Source organism: Schistocerca serialis, unplaced genomic scaffold (genome assembly GCF_023864345.2).
Source record: "Schistocerca serialis cubense isolate TAMUIC-IGC-003099 unplaced genomic scaffold, iqSchSeri2.2 HiC_scaffold_1401, whole genome shotgun sequence".
Taxonomy (NCBI): Eukaryota; Metazoa; Arthropoda; class Insecta; order Orthoptera; family Acrididae; genus Schistocerca; species Schistocerca serialis.
The window spans coordinates 202767-227564 of NW_026047627.1; the positions used below are offsets into that span (position 1 = coordinate 202767).

A 24798-nucleotide genomic window follows, 5' to 3' on the forward strand; every position below is an offset into this window, starting at 1 on the left:
GTATTTGCTCTGGCGTTCTGCAAAGATCTATGAGCACGGGTCCATAAGTCTTATTCCCAATCTCGCCAATCAAACCAGTTAACGATAAGTGTGATTTTCACTTAAATATTACTGTCTGCGCCTAGCCCGGTACATCACACGTTGCTGTGGTAGCGGTGCTAACTCTGTCAAACTGGGGCAGAACAGCATGGCTGACATGCGACATTAAATTATTTTGTTGAAAGGATGTCGAAAATATCGCAAGCGAGCTGTCTCAAGGACTCAGAAACGTAACAGCTGCGATCAGTGTAACCAATTACGTATTGTATACCGAGTGACTCCCCGTGAGATGGGCGAGAGTGCAACGTGGCATTCTCCGCTCTGCTCAGGGCCTCGATGCACGGATCGTCCACACCGATGCTGCAGTCAGAACCTCGGCTCATACGGAATGACGGCACAGTGTCCAGTGTTGTACTCTCGGCGCAGCTCTTGCCGCTTCCTCGTGAAGGGGAGCCGCAGCAGTGGCCGCCGTGCTGACAGTCAGCTGACTTGTTGACCTTTTGCTTGTAAAAGTGTGCAGCACACCTCACGCCGTGTCGATTATCGTTGGCTGCAGCTCTCTTAGTGTTTCACTTTCAGTAGCTGCTAGTACTGATGTGCATATGAGTAGCCCAGGGAAGTTCGTGAGTCAGAGTGCAGACCTCGAGGTGACTGAAGAACGTTTTGCAGTTTTGTCACCGGCGTTCACAACGTGCGAGAGACTGGAGCAGCCACCGCCCACGTGGTCAGCTGCGCAGCGCCTGGCAGACCGCATCTGGGACTCCGGACTGCCGCCGCCGCCAGCAGGTGGAGCGGAGGAGGGAGGGGGATGCGCCGGCGCCCTGGCGCAGCTCCGCCGCCTCACGTGGGACGAATCCGTGGAACTCATCGAGGAGGTCGACTGCCGGATCGCTGACGACTGTATCGACTCCCGCTGTGTACCGAGGTATGTAGACCACTCGACGCCATTACTACTAACCGTACAACTAATTCTTTCCTTAAATTTATTCTCAATGCTGTCACCTACTTTTCCTATTTTGCGATACTAACTATCTGTCAATAAGGGCACATTTGTGAGACCCAAAGAGGAAGCGCGCTAATACCTTCTGCCGCCGCCTCTTCTGTTGACACTTTCCACCGAGCAGTCAATGGAAAGTGCCTCGTGGCATACGTCTCTCTCCGCTCGCTGTCTCCGCATATCGCTACAGCAGAGAGTAAATCATCTGATGATGACAGTCAAAGACTGAAAGCGGTAACTAACAATAAAAGCTTTTCATCCAGACTGCTTGCCTTACTAAAATTGAATTTATATTCCTATTTCCCAACCGTATTATCAAAAATCAATAAAAGTACAGCGTCGTTTGAGATGACAACAGCTGTAGCTCGATATCGTTGTTAGTTGTAAATTAGTTCAAAAGTGAACAATAAACACTGCAAGTGGCTAAATTAATTACTTTTCGAAAGAAGCAATTATAGAGCCAACACCCTGCACCACCAGAATACAGTAATACTCAACAACATTTGCTATATATACGTAATTAAAATCTCTAACATGGCAGCAGTCAGCAACAGTAAAATTATGGAAGCCATAGGAATCGAACAGCCAACCAGTGGCACGTCAGATGTTTATTCACACTTTTACCTTGCTTTACTGTACCTTAGCATTTATATGGGTCATCTTAGTGTTGACTGAGCTTTATGACCTGTTTTCTCTTTTCACACAATAAGTTTACAGATATTACTACTTCTTCCAAGGAAGAAAGGTTTATATCTGCTTAAACCTAGGTAAGGATTCGAATAAACTTGTGAAGTACAACTAGCTGGTGCATGATTCCCATTCTTTCCATACATCATTAACTTATAGTAAGACAGTCACATTCAAGCCAACTTTTGCTTCAAGGATCATGAAATGGCATCACGGTATTACCGCCTCTAGCCTCGAAGACTTCGTCAACTCGGCGGGGAAGAGAGTTCCGAAAGTTTCTTCAGATATGCAGCATCTGCCCGAGGCCTCCCACTGCTGCATCAGATCCCGCAGAGCTACCAGTGTGTGTGGATGTCGGCTGCCACGTCTCAGCCGCTGTTCCAGACAGTACCGTACAACGTCTGCGGCTCTGAGACCGGGTTGTCTAGTGGTCGCCTCGAGGTGCTGTAGGGCGCCGGAGTGTTCGTGAAACCGGTAGTGTATGCACGCAACCCTGGGAACACGACTGTGTGTGTCATCTTCTACAATGCAAGTGTCCAGAGAATAGGGCAACACTTCGTCACCGACAATGTTGAAATATAACGTTGGTGACTGAATCCAAGTCACGGCGACAGAACACCCCTATGACACCATGGAACCACCAGTGGCTTGAACTGCATCCTCTGTAGGCCGTCGGTCCCATCGCCACCTCCATAATTCAGAAGAGGCGAAATCGCGCGACTCGTGTGACGCACCTCCGCCCAGCCACTGTCCGTCTCTGTGTCGTTTGGCCCACTCAAGACGCGCAGCTGTGTGTGTGTCTGTGTGAGCGACGGCCGCTGACTCCAAATGTCGAGTCTATGCAGCCGCCTTCCGAACAATTGCTAGGCAGCTGGTTCAGATGGAGCTGCTTTGCCAGGCATTGGCAATCGCCAGTCACTTGGAGTGACACTCGTCAACAGCCCTGTCGGCTAGGATCTTTTTACGCCAGTGCCTCACATCACTACGAGTGGTTCACTATTCGTTGCAGATACTTGGACAGTCCACATTGATAGACCAACAAATCGTCTAAGTTTACTAGTGGTGTGGTCGTGGACATGTCGAAACGCAAAAATTCCTTTCTACCAATTCTCGACATCTCCACGTCGACGCAGGTGACCGCCTGATCCCACGCGAGCGACTGGCACGTACACACCGCGATTGTCACCTCACCGTCACCACTGACGTCAACAGTGGAGCGTCACGTGACCGCCTGGTTCCTCCCCTGCAGCACGGCATCCAGCCCTCCAAAGCGACCTCTGTGCTCAATTAAGTGGAGGCATATCATTTCGTCTGATGGGATTAGTTCATGCTTTCCAGAAGCTCTGCGTTTTATACACTTTTAGCCAACACTTAAACCCTGTATGATAAGCATCAGGTGGGAAATAACTTTGTAGTTGGCGACTTCAAGCACACTTTGTTCGTTGTTAATTTCACTCATAAATGGAGTACCATAATCGGTGGATTACTTTCTTTCTACAAACACAAATTTCCAATCTTAGTTCCTCATTTGCATATAATGCCATTTTAATATCATAAAGGAAAACGTTCCTGATGTTCTGCAACTACTATTTACATAATCACGGACTAGGATTCATGTTCTTATGCTGAGATATGATGGGTTGTGATTAAATTCGTAACATCTGCACAACATTGGGAAAATGTTTCCGTTGTGATATTATTTTCGTGCTCTGTCGATCATCGAACGATAATTCATTTACTTAGTTTCATTTTCTGTCAAATATGGTAATGTCTCCGTCATACACACATGAAAAAAAGTTTTGCATCACCCCAGTTCCCAGAACTGCTGAAGATAGACGTTGATTGTGGATATTGAATCACAGTTACAGTCCCTTCGACTGTTCAGAGATGTCACTAAATCCGCCCAAAGACGTAAACAACCGTGCATGAACAGCGCTTATTAGACGGAAGGGATCCGACAGTTGCAGTCATTCCACCAGGAAGGAGGTACACGGCTGGTGTTGTCTGTAGTTCAACCATGCCTAGACGGTCAATACCGCGGTTCGATCGCGTCCGCGTTGTTACTTTGTGCCAGGAAGGACTCTGAACAGGAGAAGTGTCCAGGCTTCTTGGAGTGAACCAAAGCGATGTTGTTCGGACATGGAGGAGATACAGAGAGACAGGAACTGCAAACCACATGCCTCGCTCAGGCGGCCCAAGGGCTACTACTACTTCATTGGATAACCGCTGCCTACGGATTATGGCTCGGAGAAACCCTTACAGCAACGCCACTATGTAGAATAACGCTTTTCGTGCAGCCACAGGACGTCCTGTTACAACTGAAACTGTGCGCAATCGGCTGCATAATGCGCAACTTCACTCCCGACGTCCGTGGCGAAGTCCATCTTTGGAACCACGACACCGTGCAGCGCGGTATGTGACCCGCCAACCAATCTGAGGGATCTACGCCGATTCGCCGTTGAGGAGTGAGACAATCTGGACCAACAGTGCCTTGAAGGACTTGTGGATAGCACGCCACGACGAATACAAGCATGTATCAATGCCAGAGGACGTGCTACTGGGTATTAGAGGTACCAGTGTGTACAGCATTTGGACCATCACCTCTGAAGGTCTCGCTGTATGGTGGAACAACGTGCAACGTGTGGTTTTCTTGACCACTAAAAAGGGCGGAAATGATGTTTATATTGATATCTATTCCAATTTTCTGTACAGGTTCCGGAACTCTCGGAACCGAGGTGATGCAATCTATTTTTTTATGTGTGTATTAAGCAGTGAAACACATCTCAACATATCCATATCTTACTAAGCGAGCTAATAAGATTGCTGAAACGTTGATCTGTCACATTCTAAAGGGTAATTAGATTAGGAAGGAAGACTCTAAAGCAGTAGATGAGTTGTCCTATTCAGGCAGCCACATAATTGTTTGCAGCCGAAGTAGACAGGACATAAAATACAGACTGGCTAGGGCTTGGAAAACATCTCTGGAAGAGAGTAATTGTTTTGCTGTTTAACATAAATTTAACCTTTACGCTGTAATTTCTTAAGGTACTTGTTACGAGTGTAGTCTTGTATGGAGTGAAACATGGATGTTAAGCAGCTGACACAAGAGGAGAATATGAGGTACTGAGACGTAGTGCTAGGGCAAACTGCTGAAGAATAGGTGTTTAGATGGTTTAATTAATGAGAAGATACTGAATCGAATTAGAGACAGTAAAAAATATGCCACAAGTGGACTGAAAGAAGGGATCAGTTGACAGAACACCTCCTGGGACGTCAGCGAATCGTCCGTTTGGTAATGGAGAAGTAGTGTGGGGAGAGAAACTTGTAGAGGGACACCGAGTAATGAGTACAGGAAACAGGTTCAGATGAATGCAGGCTGCAGTAGTGTTTTGGAAGTGCAGGGGCTCGCACAGGATACTGTAGCATGGAGAGCAGCATCAAACCTGTCTTCGAACTAACAATGACAAAGACAAATAACTACAACAATTGTAATGATAACAGAAATAGAGTTATTTCACATCAATCTGAAACCTGAATCTTGCTGGCAGATGGAAACTGTGTGTCAGGCCGGCACTCAAACCCAGTCCTCCTCCTTCTGCGGACACTTCTCACACCAACTGTAGTATCGAGATATGAACAACAATGTGGGCATTGTCGGTCCGCCTTGATGCAAAATATTTTTGTTGTTCATTTATTTATTTATTCATTGCCCATGTTACTTTCAGAGACAAATATCGCCATCAATGTAATACATGCAGAAAATAGCACAGCCATAAAACGGTGTAAAACGTTATAAATATTTACTGTTTCTTTTTAAATATTGTGTTCTGTGGGTACACTCATAATAGCTTATTTATTATACATTACAGCGTGGTTTTAAGATTCTTGTTGGTGTTTGGGGCATATTTTCTGTGTTTTTCTGTTGCCGTTTTTCTCAACATAAATCATGTCATTTGCAACTGTGTGAGCGACTATTACTAAACAAATACGAAAACGTGAACTTACGTATGTCAGCGTTATGCGGTTGGGATTACGGTAGTGTTGTGGGTACAGTTTTGGTGTGTACTAGGTTGTTACATAGTTTCTCGTGTACTCATGTTCACTGGACGGCTTGCAGCTAGGTCTACACACAGAAATACATAACCGTCGCACTTCTTTCATAATGCATAACGTTACGCCAACTTGCCGCTGGCGTGTCTCGTGAGAAATGTATCACACCTTGCGAGAAGGTTATGAAAATTTAAGCGCGAGTTCTGACGACTTCCGTTCCTCATTTATGTGTCTCTGTCTGATGGGCGAGTGGTTCTTTTGCAAGTGTGTGCTTTCTGTTGTGTGTCGTGCGTCAGTTCTCTCAGAGCAGTGAAGATTGTGTCGTTGAAAGGTGTTGTTTCTCCGTTTATTACGTTTTTCCCTTCCGCTATTGCTTTTTGTATGTGATAATTTTCTTCTGTTGTTGTTGGTATAAACAGAAAAACTTCTGGAATAGAATATAATGACCAACCTAAGTGATTACCCAACACAAAGATATCAAAGGAACCCAGAGACATTAATAGAAAGCATCACACGGATAATCACACAGAACCAGACAAAAAGAATGATAAAAAGGAGTCCTAAAGCTCCACTCTTAACAGGCCTCCCAAAGGTCCACAAACTTCTCACTCTAGTCAGGCCAGCGGTGGACTTCAGAGAGACACATGTACACATTCCTAGAGAAAACATACACATACACAAACAACAGAAGCTTCAAAACGCCAGAAGACATAATAGAGAAAATTAAGAACATCCCCCAACAGCAAAACTTGTATCTTCTGACATTACATCCATGTACACACACATACTCACAGAAGAAACTATAAACACTATAGAACAACAGCTAAAGTACAAGAAATTCCCAGAAAGACAAATAAATGAAATCTCATCCATTCTTAGTCTAATCACTGAACAAAACTATTTCACTTTCAGCAACAACTTCTGTTTGCAAGAAGAGGGGCTAGCCATGGGATATCCCCTCAGTGGGAAATTAGTAGGCATAATCTTGGATCGTATAGAGAACACAATATTCAACAACTTTCTAAAACAAGATGAGTACAAAATAATTGACTGGTACCGATACGAGGATGACATAATTGTCTTATAGATGAAACACGAAACAGTTGAAGAGCTACACAGTAACATCAACACAGTACTACCTCAGACCCACTTCACAAAGGAAAGAGAAAAAAAAAAACAAGAATCCAAATTTCCTTAATCTTACAGTTACAAGAAACAAGCACCAAAATTATTTTTCCATCTTCAGGAAACCCACATCCCCAACCACTGCTACCCTTATCTCATCCAACCACCATACATTCAGTAAATATGCCAACTTTGCACATATACTCCACAGGATAAACAGAACACGTCTTAAGCTGAAGAGTACACACAGGAACTAAATATAATCAAACACAGCCGGCCAGAGTGGCCGAGCGGTTCTAGGCACTACAGTCTGGAACCACGCGACTGATACGGTCGCAGGTTCGAATCCTGCATCGGGCATGGATGTGTGTGATGTCCTTAGGTTAGTTAGGTTTACGTAGATCTAAGTTCTAGGGGACTGATGACCACAGCAGTTAGGTCCCATAGTGCTCAGAGCCATTTGAACCATTTATAATCAAACAAATTGCTGTTGAAAATGACTACAAAACAGATATCATAAACAAGCTCAACAGCAAGGTAAATATGAAACATAAAAATAGTGGCCACCCACTCAAAAGCACAAGCAAAGAATCTGAAAACCCACAGGCCAAACACACAGACAACACGGCAGACCACATCACTCCAGGAAACGGGAACATATGGTACACACTGACATACAGTAATAAAATATCACATAGAACTGGAAACATCTTGAAGAAGCAAGGGATCCCAATAACATTCTAAACAAACAACATAGTTCATAAAAGGCTAAGACCAGACAAAAGAATCTCAGAAAAATTCAGCATGCTGGAATATACCAGCTCACATGTAACTGCTATCAGACCTAACCCATAGAAGAAACAATCAAAAATATCCGAACGAAGTACACAGAGTCCTAAAAAGTGACAGCACACATTCAACTTTCGCAAGACACCCAATGAACAAAAACTGCACCTCTACTAATATCGAAAGTGATCTACACATAACAGAATGCACACACACGCAAAAAGACATAAACGAAGAACAGAAGTCGTCAGAACTTCCGCTACAATTTTTATAGCGTCCTTGTAACATGCGATAGATTTCTCGCGACACATGCTAATGGCAAGATGGCGTAATGTTTTGGATTATGAACGAAGTGCGAAACTTACGTTTTTCTGTGTGTAAAATTAGCTTAAAGCCGTGCCGCGAACGTAAGTACACGAGAAACTATGTAACAACCGAGTACACATCAAAACTGTATCCACAACACTGCGGCAATCCCAACTGTATGACGCTGACATACATAAGTTAATGTTTTTGTTTTTGTTTAGTAATAGCCGCTCATACATTTGCAGATGACATAACCTATGCCGCGAAAAACGGCAACAGAGGCACACAGAAAATATGCCCCAAACACCAGCAACAATCTTAAAACAATGCCGTACTGTATAATAAATAAGGTATTATGAAAGTACTCACGGAAAACAGTATTTATAAAACAAACAGTACATATATAATAATGTTTTACAGTGTTTTATAACTATGCTATTCTCTGCATGTTTTAGATATAAAGACCCCATGACCCATTAATGAAGGCGACATTTGTCGCTGAAACAAGATTGGGGAATAAATAACGAAACAACAAAATCGTTTTGCATCCAGAAGGACTCACAGTTCCTTTTTTTGTATGCACACATCATCTGGAAGAGTTCCAAATAAAATTATTCTATGGAGACATGACTCACGACTTGTACTCACAGCTTCAGTTTTGACATTTTCTTTTCTCCGGCACCTCGTTCTCGGAATGATAAGATGTAAGCCACGGCATTTTGGTATGCATGTTCCTGTCTTGGAAGAGGCGTATGAAGAACTGGAAAGAAGACAGGACGACAGGCAACTCCTAAGGATAGCTAAAGGAAGAGATAAGGCGACCAAGGACATAACATCAGTGAGGCCGATAAAGGATAAATCAGGTGTAGTATTATACGACCTTGAGGAAATCCTGAATCGGTGGTGGGAGTACTTTCAAAGGCTATTGAATGAGGAAAATGTATGAGAGAAGTATGAGTAAGGAGATATAAATGATAGAATGACCCAAAGTATAAGTAGGAAAGAAGTCCAACATGCGATGAAGAAAATGAAAAATGGGAGGCCCTAGGAGCTGACCAAATCCCAATAGAAGCATGGAGAAGTATGGAAGAACAGCGTACTGATATTCTCTGGGATCTAATGCAGAAGATCTGGAAAGGAGAAAGAACGCCGCATGTGTGGAGAAGCAGTATACTTCTATATTAGGGCAATTATAGAGTGATAAAAGTGATGTCCCACACAATGAAGATCTTGGAAAGGATATTTGAGAAGAGGGTGCGTCTAGAAACCGACGTATGTAAAGAACAGTTTGGATTTATGCCGGGAAGAGGAAAAACCAACAAAGGATGCGAAAAATCTATATATTAACCTGCAAGGAGAACAACCGATGATCAAGAAATTTAAATACCTAGGCTCTTACATGAAAAGTAATGGAGGACTGGAGGTCGAAATACAGCAGAGGATAAACAGTTATGGATGAACTGGAGAAAACTGAGCTGAGTACTGTGTGATAAGAAAGTTAGCTGCAGAATGAAAGGAAAGTTTTACAGGTCTGTGGTGAGGCCTGCGATGCTGTATAGTGCAAAAACTTGCCCAATTACAAAAGTCCAAGAGAAAAAGATGGAAGTGGCTGAAATGAGAATGATAAGGTGGATGAGTGGGGTGACACGAAAGGATAGACTAAGGAAAGTGTACACCAGAGGAACAGTGAAAGTGGAGCCCATAGGGAAGAAGATCCAAGAAAGTAGTTTGAGATGATATTTACACATGCAGAGAAGAGGGGAGTATTACGCGGGGAGAAGAGTTGAAGACCTAGAAATCGAAAAATCAAGGAGAAGAGGAAGACCGAAACTGAGGTGGAAAGACAAGGTTGCAGGAGACCTGCGGGAGAAAAGATGGCTCAGAGAAGAAGCACTGGATAGGAATTTATGGAAGAGAAGGATCCAGCAAAACAACGCCGACCCCACATGATGCGGGAAAAGGCTGATATGACGATTATGAGGATGACAATGATGTTCCTGTCATTTCTTTGGAATGATTTGGGCAAACAGTAGCAAGCGTAAGTCACAATAGACGGATCAGGTATCCTTGTTTGACAAACAGTTTACGAGCTTTTGAAATCGCTGCTAATGACCTTGTATACAGGATGATGCTGGCTGTGTAATTCCCACCAGATGTTCTGATTACGTTACTTCGTGATCTTCCTAAATTACTTCAGGCAAATGCCCAGATGATTCCTTCCATGACCTCACGGCCAACTGTCTGCTCATCCTCGTTAAACTAGACTTATGGGTGTCCACATGCCTCTATATACATGTTTTCAGTTGTCAACCTGCTCACGGGCAGGCGTGTCGCAGGGGAGGTGCTGGGCTCCTGCTGCATATGTCGGACATTAATGATCTGGCAGACATAGTTAACAGCCACTGCACAGACGGTGTAGTTGTCTGTAACAAAGTGAACATGGTCAGGGAAGGAGGGAAAATGTTGGATTCTGCTCGCGACGACAACGCACAGGAGGTCGCGAAGTCAGGATTTATAAGTGGGTATCCGAGGCTGCCGTCGAATGACAGTATCGGAAAATAGCTAAAATAAAGAGAATATATTTCAGTGCACACTGTGCAAGGAGCGCGCCCAGAGACGGAAGTTACCAGGTTTAGGCCATTCTAGGAGGCCAAACTACTAATTGAAGATGGCAACAGAAGGGGAGGCGATTCACATTAACTGATGTTGGTGGCCGTTCGTGGATCGTCTCCCAAGAAAGACGTCTGTTCTGCTCGAGGTCTGGATCACGAGAGAGAGAAGCAACCGTGTTCTGCATTGCAGAGTGCTCCAGTGTCCACACACGTGACCTGTATCCAACACACGCTACTGGGTAAAACCGATGGCGTGAATCCACCAGCAGTCTCAGCACAGGGCTCAAGGCGTCTCTTGTCAGCGGCTTCAACTGGACAGAACTGCCACAGGCAGGCAACTTCTGTCACGTAGGCACAGCGTAAGTTGCTCTGGGAGAAAACTTGTAAAGATTTCATTGGGCCTTTGAAGTAAATTCTTTAAACCATTTCACTAAAATATTCCTTTACTAGCTATCAGCACGTCCAAAAGTACTACCTCAAAGCAAAAGCACCGCATGTACCTAATCACATCTGGACAAGATCTTAACCTTCGAGCTGGACAGTGTCATTTATCACAAATTTCTTTCTATATGGATTGTTAACTGTCTTACGCATTTTCGAGAACTGCTTGAAACTTTTCACATGTAAGCGCTGTTCTCCCATGCCTTTTGCTAAAGAAAGCTGCGGTCTGAGCTGCAACTTAAGGTAGTAGAGGTGCTTTCCCTTCTTCTCTCGTCCACATGTCACACGCCGTCCTCTTTTCTTGGTGGCAGGCTTCCCAATTGTTTCAACCCACGGATCTTTGAATTTCTCTAGGAAAGTTGCAACGTCGACAGGAAGTCCAGGAACCTTATCTGTTTTGACTACCTGAAGCCTCGCAAGGGAAAATGCTAAGTCTTTCAAGGAAAATGCTCCTTTTCTGGATTTACCTCATTTGCGTCGAAAATGATTTGAGCTCTTATTCCAGCTATATCCATTACAGAATAGGATACGACCAGGGCCATCTTCTTGTGACTCATGCTATGGAATACGCTCTTCCCATTTGATCGAGTATGTAGACCCCTCCATTTGTGACATTGTAATAACTGCCTTATTGCAACACGTTTATCAGTTGCTCTCCCTTCTTGTCTTGAGCTTTTGTCGTCAAAACGGATGCAGCGTAAAAGGAACAGCAGTCTTCTATAGCTCATCACAGCTCCCGTAATCTCCATATTTCTGCCATCTGATTTCCACAGTTCGACAACATTAGTGTGGCTGGCTTGCCTAATCCCAAAGAGGTAAAGCAATCCCAGTAATGCCCTTATTTCTTCTTCTGTAGTGTTTTTAGCATCCCTTTCTCTTGAATACTGTACACTTTCTTTCTTAGACTGAGTACAGAAGAGTGTGTACTTAACATTTTGTCAGTCGTTTCCAGGCTAAGTACTGTCCATTTCACTTATGACCTTTCTGGATACGCTTTCTGACCCAGGAAATATTTTTACAATATTCTTTCTTTTTGTCTTTATGACTACATTAGAGCATAATTGATTCCATTTTCATTTTTCTCTTTCCTAATAAAAATATAAACAGCGGAGAGCGACTGTTTGCGGTCATCGTCTGAATTGTGTTCCAGTTCGGGATCCGAACCTCGGTCACGTCGTGTGGCAAACAGTTCCTCTTCTTCCTCAGCGTCATCGCCAATTTCCTGGCCTGATTCGGTGTCGAACTCTGGATCCTCGTCGAGGGGCCACGCAGCCTCCTCGTTGTCGGCCACCTTTGTTGTGGCCTGTACAGGGTGGCAGGGCCCGCTTGTGGACGAAAGGTAACGAGATGAGAGTGCAAGGAACGCCACTTACACGACTGGGAGCGTTGTGTACCTTGTATTCTAAGACGGCAAACGCGTTGTTTATTTTACGTTTCTGCTGCTCACTTGGAAAACACAACTTACCACTGAGCTAGCTGAAGCTATAATGAAGGTATAGATACAGCTAGCAATTTGATAACAACAACGCAATTTTTTTATTTATTATGCAGAGATTTGGACAAGACAATGCCATTTGCGGGTGGGGCATTATATGCATAGACGCGCTCAATCGAGAGTTAAACTGCAGTGAAGACTGAAAACTTCCTTTACTTGTTTGTAAACGTAAAACTGTGCACTTGAAAAATAAGCAGATAATAGTTATCCTACACCTGCCATACCAGTGAGTAATATTTGGAATCTGTTGGTTTACAGAAACACGTAGATGTACGAAACACAGAAGCCAACACAGAAACCCGTACTGGCAGTCGCAAATATTTCCCTTAAAGCCTACCTATAAATAAAAGTTATTTGAAAACGTCCAGCCTTCAACGAACCACAGTTTCTTCTTTTTCACATATACATGTTTCGGCAAAGCTTTACCGTCATGAGAGGTTCCCTTCATTTTTCTGTCGAACAAAGATTATATTCAAACGTCCTGGCAGATTAAAAATGTGTGCCGGACTGAGACTCGAACTCAGGACTTTCGCCTTTCGCGGGCTACCCAAGCACGACTCACGCCCCGACGTCACAGCTTTAATTCCGCCAGTACCTCGTCTGCTACCTTCCAAACTTCACAGAAGTTCTCCTGCCAACATTGCAGAAACTAGCACTCCTGGAAGAAAGGATATTGTGGAGACATGGCTTAGCCATGACCTGGGGGATGTTTCTAGACGAAATTCTCACTTTACAGAGGAGCGTGCACTGATATGAAATTTCCTGGTAGATTAAAACTGTGTGCCGGACCGAGGCTCGAGCTCGGCACCTTCGCCTTTCGCGGGCTACCCAAGCACTACCCACACCCCGTCGTCACAGCTTTAATTCCGCCAGTACCTTGTCTGCTACCTTCCAAACTTCACAGAAGCTCTCCTGCCAACCTTGCAGAAACTAGCACTCCTGGAAGAAAGGATATTGCGGAGACATGGCTTAGCCACAGCCTGGTGGATGTTTCTAGACGAAATTTTCACTTTACAGCGTAGCGTGCGCTGATATGAAACTTCCTGGCAGATTAATACTGTGTGCCAGACCGAGACTCGAGCTCGGTACCTTCGCCTTTCGCGGACTAGCCAAGCACGACTCACGCCTCGTCGTCACAGCTTTAATTCCGCCAGTACCTCGTCTGCTACCTTCCAAACTTCACAGAAGCTCTCCTGCCAACCTTACAGACACTAGCACTCCTGGAAGAAAGGATATTGCGGAGACATGGCTTAGCCACAACCTGGGGGATGTATCTAAGCGAAATTTTCACTTTACAGCGGAGCGTGCGCTGATATGAAATTTCCTGGCAGATTAAAACTGTGTGCCGGACCGAGACTCGAGCTCGGCACCTTCGCCTTACGCGGGCAAGTGCTCTACCAGCTGAGCTACCCAAGCACGACTCACGCCCCGACGTCACAGCTTTAATTCCGCCAGTACCTCGTCTGCTACCTTCCAAACTTCACAGAAGCTCTCCTGCCAACCTTACAGAAACCAGCACTCCTGGAAGAAAGGATATTGCGGAGACATGGCTTAGCCACAACCTGGGGGATGTATCTAAGCGAAATTTTCACTTTACAGCGGAGCGTGCGCTGATATGAAATTTCCTGGCAGATTAAAACTGTGTGTCGGACCGAGACTCGAGCTCGGCACCTTCGCCTTATGCGGGCAAGTGCTCTACCAGCTGAGCTACCCAAGCACGACTCACGCCCCGACGTCACAGCTTTAATTCCGCCAGTACCTTGTCTGCTACCTTCCAAACTTCACAGAAGCTCTCCTGCCAACTTTACAGAAACTAGCACTCCTGGAAGAAAGGATATTGCGGAGACATGGCTTAGCCACAACCTGGGGGATGTATCTAAGCGAAATTTTCACTTTACAGCGGAGCGTGCGCTGATATGAAATTTCCTGGCAGATTAAAACTGTGTGCCGGACCGAGACTCGAGCTCGGCACCTTCGCCTTACGCGGGCAAGTGCTCTACCAGCTGAGCTACCCAAGCACGACTCACGCCCCGACGTCACAGCTTTAATTCCGCCAGTACCTCGTCTGCTACCTTCCAAACTTCACAGAAGCTCTCCTGCCAACATTGCAGAAACTAGCACTCCTGGAAGAAAGGATATTGCGGAGACATGGCTTAGCCACAACCTGGGGGATGTTTCTAGATGAAATTTTCACTTTACAGAGGAGCGTGCACTGATATGAAATTTCCTGGCAGATTAAAACTGTGTGCCGGACCGAGACTCGAGCTCGGCACCTTCGCCTTACGCGGGCAAGTGCTCTACCAGCTGAGCTACCCAAGCACGACTCACGCCCCGACGTCACAGCTTTAATTCCGCCAGTACCTTGTCTGCTACCTTCCAAACTTCACAGAAGCTCTCCTGCCAACCTTACAGAAACTAGCACTCCTGGAAGAAAGGATATTGCGGAGACATGGCTTAGCCACAACCTGGGGGATGTATCTGAGCGAAATTTTCACTTTACAGCGGAGCGTGCGCTGATATGAAATTTCCTGGCAGATTAAAACTGTGTGCCGGACCGAGACTCGAGCTCGGCACGTTCGCCTTACGTGGGCAAGTGCTCTACCAAATGAGCTACCCAAGCACGACTCACGCCCCGACGTCACAGCTTTAATTCCGCCAGTACCTCGTCTGCTACCTTCCAAACTTCACAGAAGCTCTCCTGCCAACATTGCAGAAACTAGCACTCCTGGAAGAAAGTATATTGCGGAGACATGGCTTAGCCACAACCTGGGGGATGTTTCTAGACGAAATTTTCACTTTACAGAGGAGCGTGCACTGATATGAAATTTCCTGGCAGATTAAAACTGTGTGCCGGACCGAGACTCGAGCTCGGCACCTTCGACTTACGCGGGCAAGTGCTCTACCAGCTGAGCCACCCAAGCGCGACTCACGCCCCGACGTCACAGCTTTAATTCCGCCTGTACCTCGTCTGCTACCTTCCAAACTTCACAGAAGCTCTCCTGCCAACATTGCAGAAACTAGCACTCCTGGAAGAAAGGATATTGCGGAGACATGGCTTAGCCACAACCTGGAGGATGTTTCTAGACGAAATTTTCACTTTACAGAGGAGCGTGCACTGATATGAAATTTCCTGGCAGATTAAAACTGTGTGCCGGACCGAGACTCGAGCTCGGCACGTTCGCCTTACGCGGGCAAGTGCTCTACCAAATGAGCTACCCAAGCACGACTCACGCCCCGACGTCACAGCTTTAATTCCGCCAGTACCTCGTCTGCTACCTTCCAAACTTCACAGAAGCTCTCCTGCCAACATTGCAGAAACTAGCACTCCTGGAAGAAAGGATATTGTGGAGACATGGCTTAGCCATGACCTGGGGGATGTTTCTAGACGTAATTCTCACTTTACAGAGGAGCGTGCACTGATATGAAATTTCCTAGTAGATTAAAACTGTGTGCCGGACCGAGACTCGAGCTCGGCACCTTCGCCTTTCGCGGGCTACCCAAGCACTACCCACACCCCGTCGTCACAGCTTTAATTCCGCCAGTACCTTGTCTGCTACCTTCCAAACTTCACAGAAGCCCTCCTGCCAACCTTACAGAAACTAGCACTCCTGGAAGAAAGGATATTGCGGAGACATGGCTTAGCCACAACCTGGGGGATGTACCTAAGCGAAATTTTCACTTTACAGCGGAGCGTGCGCTGATATGAAATTTCCTGGCAGATTAAAACTGTGTGCCGGACCGAGACTCGAGCTCGGCACCTTCGCCTTATGCGAGCAAGTGCTCTACCAGCTGAGCTACCCAAGCACGACTCACGCCCCGACGTCACAGCTTTAATTCCGCCAGTACCTCGTCTGCTACCTTCCAAACTTCACAGAAGCTCTCCTGCCAACATTGCAGAAACTAGCACTCCTGGAAGAAAGGATATTGCGGAGACATGGCTTAGCCACAACTTGGGGGATGTTTCTGGACGAAATTTTCACTTTACAGAGGAGCGTGCACTGATATGAAATTTCCTGGCATATTAAAACTGTGTGCCGGACCGAGACTCGAGCTCGGCACCTTCGCCTTACGCGGGCAAGTGCTCTACCAAATGAACTACCCAAGCACGACTCACGCCCCGACGTCACAGCTTTAATTCCGCCAGTACCTCGTCTGCTACCTTCCAAACTTCACAGAAGCTCTCCTGCCAACATTGCAGAAACTAGCACTCCTGGAAGAAAGTATATTGCGGAGACATGGCTTAGCCACAACCTGGGGGATGTTTCTAGACGAAATTTTCACTTTACAGAGGAGCGTGCACTGATATGAAATTTCCTGGCAGATTAAAACTGTGTGCCGGACCGAGACTCGAGCTCGGCACCTTCGCCTTATGCGGGCAAGTGCTCTACCAGCTGAGCCACCCAAGCGCGACTCACGCCCCGACGTCACAGCTTTAATTCCGCCAGTACCTCGTCTGCTACCTTCCAAACTTCACAGAAGCACTCCTGCCAACATTGCAGAAACTAGCACTCCTGGAAGAAAGGATATTGCGGAGACATGGCTTAGCCACAACCTGGGGGATGTTTCTAGACGAAATTTTCACTTTACAGAGGAGCGTGCACTGATATGAAATTTCCTGGCAGATTAAAACTGTGTGCCGGACCGAGACTCGAGCTCGGCACGTTCGCCTTACGCGGGCAAGTGCTCTACCAAATGAGCTACCCAAGCACGACTCACGCCCCGACGTCACAGCTTTAGTTCCGCCAGTACCTCGTCTGCTACCTTCCAAACTTCACAGAAGCTCTCCTGCCAACATTGCAGAAACTAGCACTCCTGGAAGAAAGTATATTGCGGAGACATGGCTTAGCCACAACCTGGGGGATGTTTCTAGACGAAATTTTCACTTTACAGAGGAGCGTGCACTGATATGAAATTTCCTGGCAGATTAAAACTGTGTGCCGGACCGAGACTCGAGCTCGGCACCTTCGCCTTACGCGGGCAAGTGCTCTACCAGCTGAGCTACCCAAGCGCGACTCACGCCCCGACGTCACAGCTTTAATTCCGCCTGTACCTCGTCTGCTACCTTCCAAACTTCGCAGAAGCTCTCCTGCCAACATTGCAGAAACTAGCACTCCTGGAAGAAAGGTTATTGCGGAGACATGGCTTAGCCACAACCTGGGGGATGTTTCTAGACGAAATTTTCACTTTACAGAGGAGCGTGCACTGATATGAAATTTCCTGGCAGATTAAAACTGTGTGCCGGACCGAGACTCGAGCTCGGCACGTTCGCCTTACGTGGGCAAGTGCTCTACCAAATGAGCTACCCAAGCACGACTCACGCCCCGACGTCACAGCTTTAATTCCGCCAGTACCTCGTCTGCTACCTTCCAAACTTCACAGAAGCTCTCCTGCCAACATTGCAGAAACTAGCACTCCTGGAAGAAAGGATATTGCGGAGACATGGCTTAGCCACAACCTGGGGGATGTTTCTAGACGAAATTTTCACTTTACAGAGGAGCGTGCACTGATATGAAATTTCCTGGCAGATTAAAACTGTGTGCCGGACCGAGACTCGAGCTCGGCACCTTCGCCTTACGCGGGCAAGTGCTCTACCAAATGAGCTACCCAAGCACGACTCACGCCCCGACGTCACAGCTTTAATTCCGCCAGTAGCTCGTCTGCTACCTTCCAAACTTCACAGAAGCTCTCCTGCCAACATTGCAGAAACTAGCACTCCTGGAAGAAAGTATATTGCGGAGACATGGCTTAGCCACAACCTGGGGGATGTTTCTAGACGAAATTTTCACTTTACAGAGGAGCGTGCACTGATATGAAATTTCCTGGCAGATTAAAACTGTGTGCCGGAACGAGACTCGAGCTCGGCACCTTCGCCTTACGCGGGCAAGTGCTCTACCAGCTGAGCCACCCAAGCGCGACTCACGCCCCGACGTCACAGCTTTAATTCCGCCAGTACCTCGTCTGCTACCTTCCAAACTTCACAGAAGCTCTCCTGCCAACATTGCAGAAACTAGCACTCCTGGAAGAAAGGATATTGCGGAGACATGGCTTAGCCACAACCTGGGGGATGTTTCTAGACGAAATTTTCACTTTACAGAGGAGCGTGCACTGATATGAAATTTCCTGGCAGATTAAAACTGTGTGCCGGACCGAGACTCGAGCTCGGCACGTTCGCCTTACGCGGGCAAGTGCTCTACCAAATGAGCTACCCAAGCACGACTCACGCCCCGACGTCACAGCTTTAATTCCGCCAGTACCTCGTCTGCTACCTTCCAAACTTCACAGAAGCTCTCCTGCCAACATTGCAGAAACTAGCACTCCTGGAAGAAAGGATATTGCGGAGACATGGCTTAGCCACAACCTGGGGGATGTTTCTAGACGAAATTTTCACTTTACAGAGGAGCGTGCACTGATATGAAATTTCCTGGCAGATTAAAACTGTGTGCCGGACCGAGACTCGAGCTCGGCACCTTCGCCTTACGCGGGCAAGTGCTCTACCAGCTGAGCTACCCAAGCGCGTCTCACGCCCCGACGTCACAGCTTTAATTCCGCCTGTACCTCGTCTGCTACCTTCCAAACTTCACAGAAGCTCTCCTGCCAACATTGCAGAAACTAGCACTCCTGGAAGAAAGGATATTGCGGAGACATGACTTAGCCACAACCTGGGGGATGTTTCTAGACGAAATTTTCACTTTACAGAGGAGCGTGCACTGATATGAAATTTCCTGGCAGATTAAAACTGTGTGCCGGACCGAGACTCGAGCTCGGCACGTTCGCCTTACGCGGGCAAGTGCTCTACCAAATGAGCTACCCAAGCACGACTCACGCCCCGACGTCACAGCTTTAATTCCGCCAGTAGCTCGTCTGCTACCTTCCAAACTTCACAGAAGCTCTCCTGCCAACATTGCAGAAACTAGCACTCCTGGAAGAAAGTATATTGCGGAGACATGGCTTAGCCACAACCTGGGGGATGTTTCTAGACGAAATTTTCACTTTACAGAGGAGCGTGCACTGATATGAAATTTCCTGGCAGATTAAAACTGTGTGCCGGACCGAGACTCGAGCTCGGCACCTTCGCCTTACGCGGGCAAGTGCTCTACCAGCTGAGCTACCCAAGCGCGACTCACGCCCCGACGTCACAGCTTTAATTCCGCCTGTACCTCGTCTGCTACCTTCCAAACTTCACAGAAGCTCTCCTGCCAACATTGCAGAAACTAGCACTCCTGGAAGAAAGGATATTGCGGAGACATGGCTTAGCCACAACCTGGGGGATGTTTCTAGACGAAATTTTCACTTTACAGAGGAGCGTGCACTGATATGAAATTTCCTGGCAGATTAAAACTGTGTGCCGGACCGAGACTCGAGCTCGGCACGTTCGCCTTACGCGGGCAAGTGCTCTACCAAATGAGCTACCCAAGCACGACTCACGCCCCGACGTCACAGCTTTAATTCCGCCAGTACCTCGTCTGCTACCTTCCAAACTTCACAGAAGCTCTCCTGCCAACATTGCAGAAACTAGCACTCCTGGAAGAAAGGATATTGCGGAGACATGGCTTAGCCACAACCTGGGGGATGTTTCTAGACGAAATTTTCACTTTACAGAGGAGCGTGCACTGATATGAAATTTCCTGGCAGATTAAAACTGTGTGCCGGACCGAGACTCGAGCTCGGCACCTTCACCTTACGCGGGCAAGTGCTCTACCAGCTGAGCTACCCAAGCGCGACTCACGCCCCGACGTCACAGCTTTAATTCTGCCTGTACCTCGTCTGCTACCTTCCAAACTTCACAGGAGCTCTCCTGCCAACATTGCAGAAACTAGCACTCCTGGAAGAAAGGATATTGCGGAGACATGGCTTAGCCACAACCTGGGGGATGTTTCTAGACGAAATTTTCACTTTACAGAGGAGCGTGCACTGATATGAAATTTCCTGGCAGATTAAAACTGTGTGCCGGACCGAGACTCGAGCTCGGCACCTTCGCCTTACGCGGGCAAGTGCTCTACCAAATGAGCTACCCAAGCACGACTCACGCCCCGACGTCACAGCTTTAATTCCGCCAGTAGCTCGTCTGCTACCTTCCAAACTTCACAGAAGCTCTCCTGCCAACATTGCAGAAACTAGCACTCCTGGAAGAAAGTATATTGCGGAGACATGGCTTAGCCACAACCTGGGGGATGTTTCTAGACGAAATTTTCACTTTACAGAGGAGCGTGCACTGATATGAAATTTCCTGGCAGATTAAAACTGTGTGCCGGACCGAGACTCGAGCTCGGCACCTTCGCCTTAGCGGGCAAGTGCTCTACCAGCTGAGCCACCCAAGCGCGACTCACGCCCCGACGTCACAGCTTTAATTCCGCCAGTACCTCGTCTGCTACCTTCCAAACTTCACAGAAGCTCTCCTGCCAACATTGCAGAAACTAGCACTCCTGGAAGAAAGGATATTGCGGAGACATGGCTTAGCCACAACCTGGGGGATGTTTCTAGACGAAATTTTCACTTTACAGAGGAGCGTGCACTGATATGAAATTTCCTGGCAGATTAAAACTGTGTGCCGGACCGAGACTCGAGCTCGGCACGTTCGCCTTACGCGGGCAAGTGCTCTACCAAATGAGCTACCCAAGCACGACTCACGCCCCGACGTCACAGCTTTAATTCCGCCAGTACCTCGTCTGCTACCTTCCAAACTTCACAGAAGCACTCCTGCCAACATTGCAGAAACTAGCACTCCTGGAAGAAAGGATATTGCGGAGACATGGCTTAGCCACAACCTGGGGGATGTTTCTAGACGAAATTTTCACTTTACAGAGGAGCGTGCACTGATATGAAATTTCCTGGCAGATTAAAACTGTGTGCCGGACCGAGACTCGAGCTCGGCACCTTCGCCTTACGCGGGCAAGTGCTCTACCAGCTGAGCTACCCAAGCGCGTCTCACGCCCCGACGTCACAGCTTTAATTCCGCCTGTACCTCGTCTGCTACCTTCCAAACTTCACAGAAGCTCTCCTGCCAACATTGCAGAAACTAGCACTCCTGGAAGAAAGGATATTGCGGAGACATGACTTAGCCACAACCTGGGGGATGTTTCTAGACGAAATTTTCACTTTACAGAGGAGCGTGCACTGATATGAAATTTCCTGGCAGATTAAAACTGTGTGCCGGACCGAGACTCGAGCTCGGCACGTTCGCCTTACGCGGGCAAGTGCTCTACCAAATGAGCTACCCAAGCACGACTCACGCCCCGACGTCACAGCTTTAATTCCGCCAGTAGCTCGTCTGCTACCTTCCAAACTTCACAGAAGCTCTCCTGCCAACATTGCAGAAACTAGCACTCCTGGAAGAAAGTATATTGCGGAGACATGGCTTAGCCACAACCTGGGGGATGTTTCTAGACGAAATTTTCACTTTACAGAGGAGCGTGCACTGATATGAAATTTCCTGGCAGATTAAAACTGTGTGCCGGACCGAGACTCGAGCTCGGCACCTTCGCCTTACGCGGGCAAGTGCTCTACCAGCTGAGCTACCCAAGCGCGACTCACGCCCCGACGTCACAGCTTTAATTCCGCCTGTACCTCGTCTGCTACCTTCCAAACTTCACAGAAGCTCTCCTGCCAACATTGCAGAAACTAGCACTCCTGGAAGAAAGGATATTGCGGAGACATGGCTTAGCCACAACCTGGGGGATGTTTCTAGACGAAATTTTCACTTTACAGAGGAGCGTGCACTGATATGAAATTTCCTGGCAGATTAAAACTGTGTGCCGGACCGAGACTCGAGCTCGGCACGTTCGCCTTACGCGGGCAAGTGCTCTACCAAATGAGCTACCCAAGCACGACTCACGCCCCGACGTCACAGCTTTAATTCCGCCAGTACCTCGTCTGCTACCTTCCAAACTTCACAGAAGCTCTCCTGCCAACATTGCAGAAACTAGCACTCCTGGAAGAAAGGATATTGCGGAGACATGGCTTAGCCACAACCTGGGGGATGTTTCTAGACGAAATTTTCACTTTACAGAGGAGCGTGCACTGATATGAAATTTCCTGGCAGATTAAAACTGTGTGCCGGACCGAGACTCGAGCTCGGCACCTTCACCTTACGCGGGCAAGTGCTCTACCAGCTGAGCTACCCAAGCGCGACTCACGCCCCGACGTCACAGCTTTAATTCTGCCTGTACCTCGTCTGCTACCTTCCAAACTTCACAGGAGCTCTCCTGCCAACATTGCAGAAACTAGCACTCCTGGAAGAAAGGATATTGCGGAGACATGGCTTAGCCACAACCTGGGGGATGTTTCTAGACGAAATTTTCACTTTACAGAGGAGCGTGCACTGATATGAAATTTCCTGGCAGATTAAAACTGTGTGCCGGACCGAGACTCGAGCTCGGCACCTTCGCCTTACGCGGGCAAGTGCTCTACCAAATGAGCTACCCAAGCACGACTCACGCCCCGACGTCACAGCTTTAATTCCGCCAGTAGCTCGTCTGCTACCTTCCAAACTTCACAGAAGCTCTCCTGCCAACATTGCAGAAACTAGCACTCCTGGAAGAAAGTATATTGCGGAGACATGGCTTAGCCACAACCTGGGGGATGTTTCTAGACGAAATTTTCACTTTACAGAGGAGCGTGCACTGATATGAAATTTCCTGGCAGATTAAAACTGTGTGCCGGACCGAGACTCGAGCTCGGCACCTTCGCCTTAGCGGGCAAGTGCTCTACCAGCTGAGCCACCCAAGCGCGACTCACGCCCCGACGTCACAGCTTTAATTCCGCCAGTACCTCGTCTGCTACCTTCCAAACTTCACAGAAGCTCTCCTGCCAACATTGCAGAAACTAGCACTCCTGGAAGAAAGGATATTGCGGAGACATGGCTTAGCCACAACCTGGGGGATGTTTCTAGACGAAATTTTCACTTTACAGAGGAGCGTGCACTGATATGAAATTTCCTGGCAGATTAAAACTGTGTGCCGGACCGAGACTCGAGCTCGGCACGTTCGCCTTACGCGGGCAAGTGCTCTACCAAATGAGCTACCCAAGCACGACTCACGCCCCGACGTCACAGCTTTAATTCCGCCAGTACCTCGTCTGCTACCTTCCAAACTTCACAGAAGCACTCCTGCCAACATTGCAGAAACTAGCACTCCTGGAAGAAAGGATATTGCGGAGACATGGCTTAGCCACAACCTGGGGGATGTTTCTAGACGAAATTTTCACTTTACAGAGGAGCGTGCACTGATATGAAATTTCCTGGCAGATTAAAACTGTGTGCCGGACCGAGACTCGAGCTCGGCACGTTCGCCTTACGCGGGCAAGTGCTCTACCAAATGAGCTACCCAAGCACGACTCACGCCAAGACGTCACAGCTTTAGTTCCGCCAGTACCTCGTCTGCTACCTTCCAAACTTCACAGAAGCTCTCCTGCCAACATTGCAGAAACTAGCACTCCTGGAAGAAAGTATATTGCGGAGACATGGCTTAGCCACAACCTGGGGGATGTTTCTAGACGAAATTTTCACTTTACATAGGAGCGTGCACTGATATGAAATTTCCTGGCAGATTAAAACTGTGTGCCGGACCGAGACTCGAGCTCGGAACCTTCGCCTTACGCGGGCAAGTGCTCTACCAGCGGAGCTACCCAAGCGCGACTCACGCCCCGACGTCACAGCTTTAATTCCGCCTGTACCTCGTCTGCTACCTTCCAAACTTCGCAGAAGCTCTCCTGCCAACATTGCAGAAACTAGCACTCCTGGAAGAAAGGATATTGCGGAGACATGGCTTAGCCACAACCTGGGGGATGTTTCTAGACGAAAATTTCACTTTACAGAGGAGCGTGCACTGATATGAAATTTCCTGGCAGATTAAAACTGTGTTCCGGACCGAGACTCGAGCTCGGCACCTTCGCCTTACGCGGGCAAGTGCTCTACCAGCTGAGCTACCCAAGCGCGACTCACGCCCCGACGTCACAGCTTTAATTCCGCCAGTAGCTCGTCTGCTACCTTCCAAACTTCACAGAAGCTCTCCTGCCAACATTGCAGAAACTAGCACTCCTGGAAGAAAGGATATTGCGGAGACATGGCTTAGCCACAACCTGGGGGATGTTTCTAGACGAAATTTTCACTTTACAGAGGAGCGTGCACTGATATGAAATTTCCTGGCAGATTAAAACTGTGTGCCGGACCGAGACTCGAGCTCGGCACCTTCGCCTTACGCGGGCAAGTGCTCTACCAAATGAGCTACCCAAGCACGACTCACGCCCCGACGTCACAGCTTTAA

At 47.5% G+C, this 24798-nt stretch overlaps 1 protein-coding gene across 1 annotated transcript in view; it reads left to right on the forward strand.

Annotated features, from left to right (window-relative positions):
- LOC126442704 (uncharacterized) overlaps positions 1 to 24798 on the forward strand; it is a 109103-nt gene that overhangs the window by 4032 nt on the left and 80273 nt on the right. The window contains exon 2 of the mRNA XM_050090754.1: positions 709 to 964. Within this exon, the coding sequence (XP_049946711.1) occupies positions 709 to 964 (256 nt within the window). The remainder of the gene's footprint in view (positions 1 to 708; positions 965 to 24798) is intronic.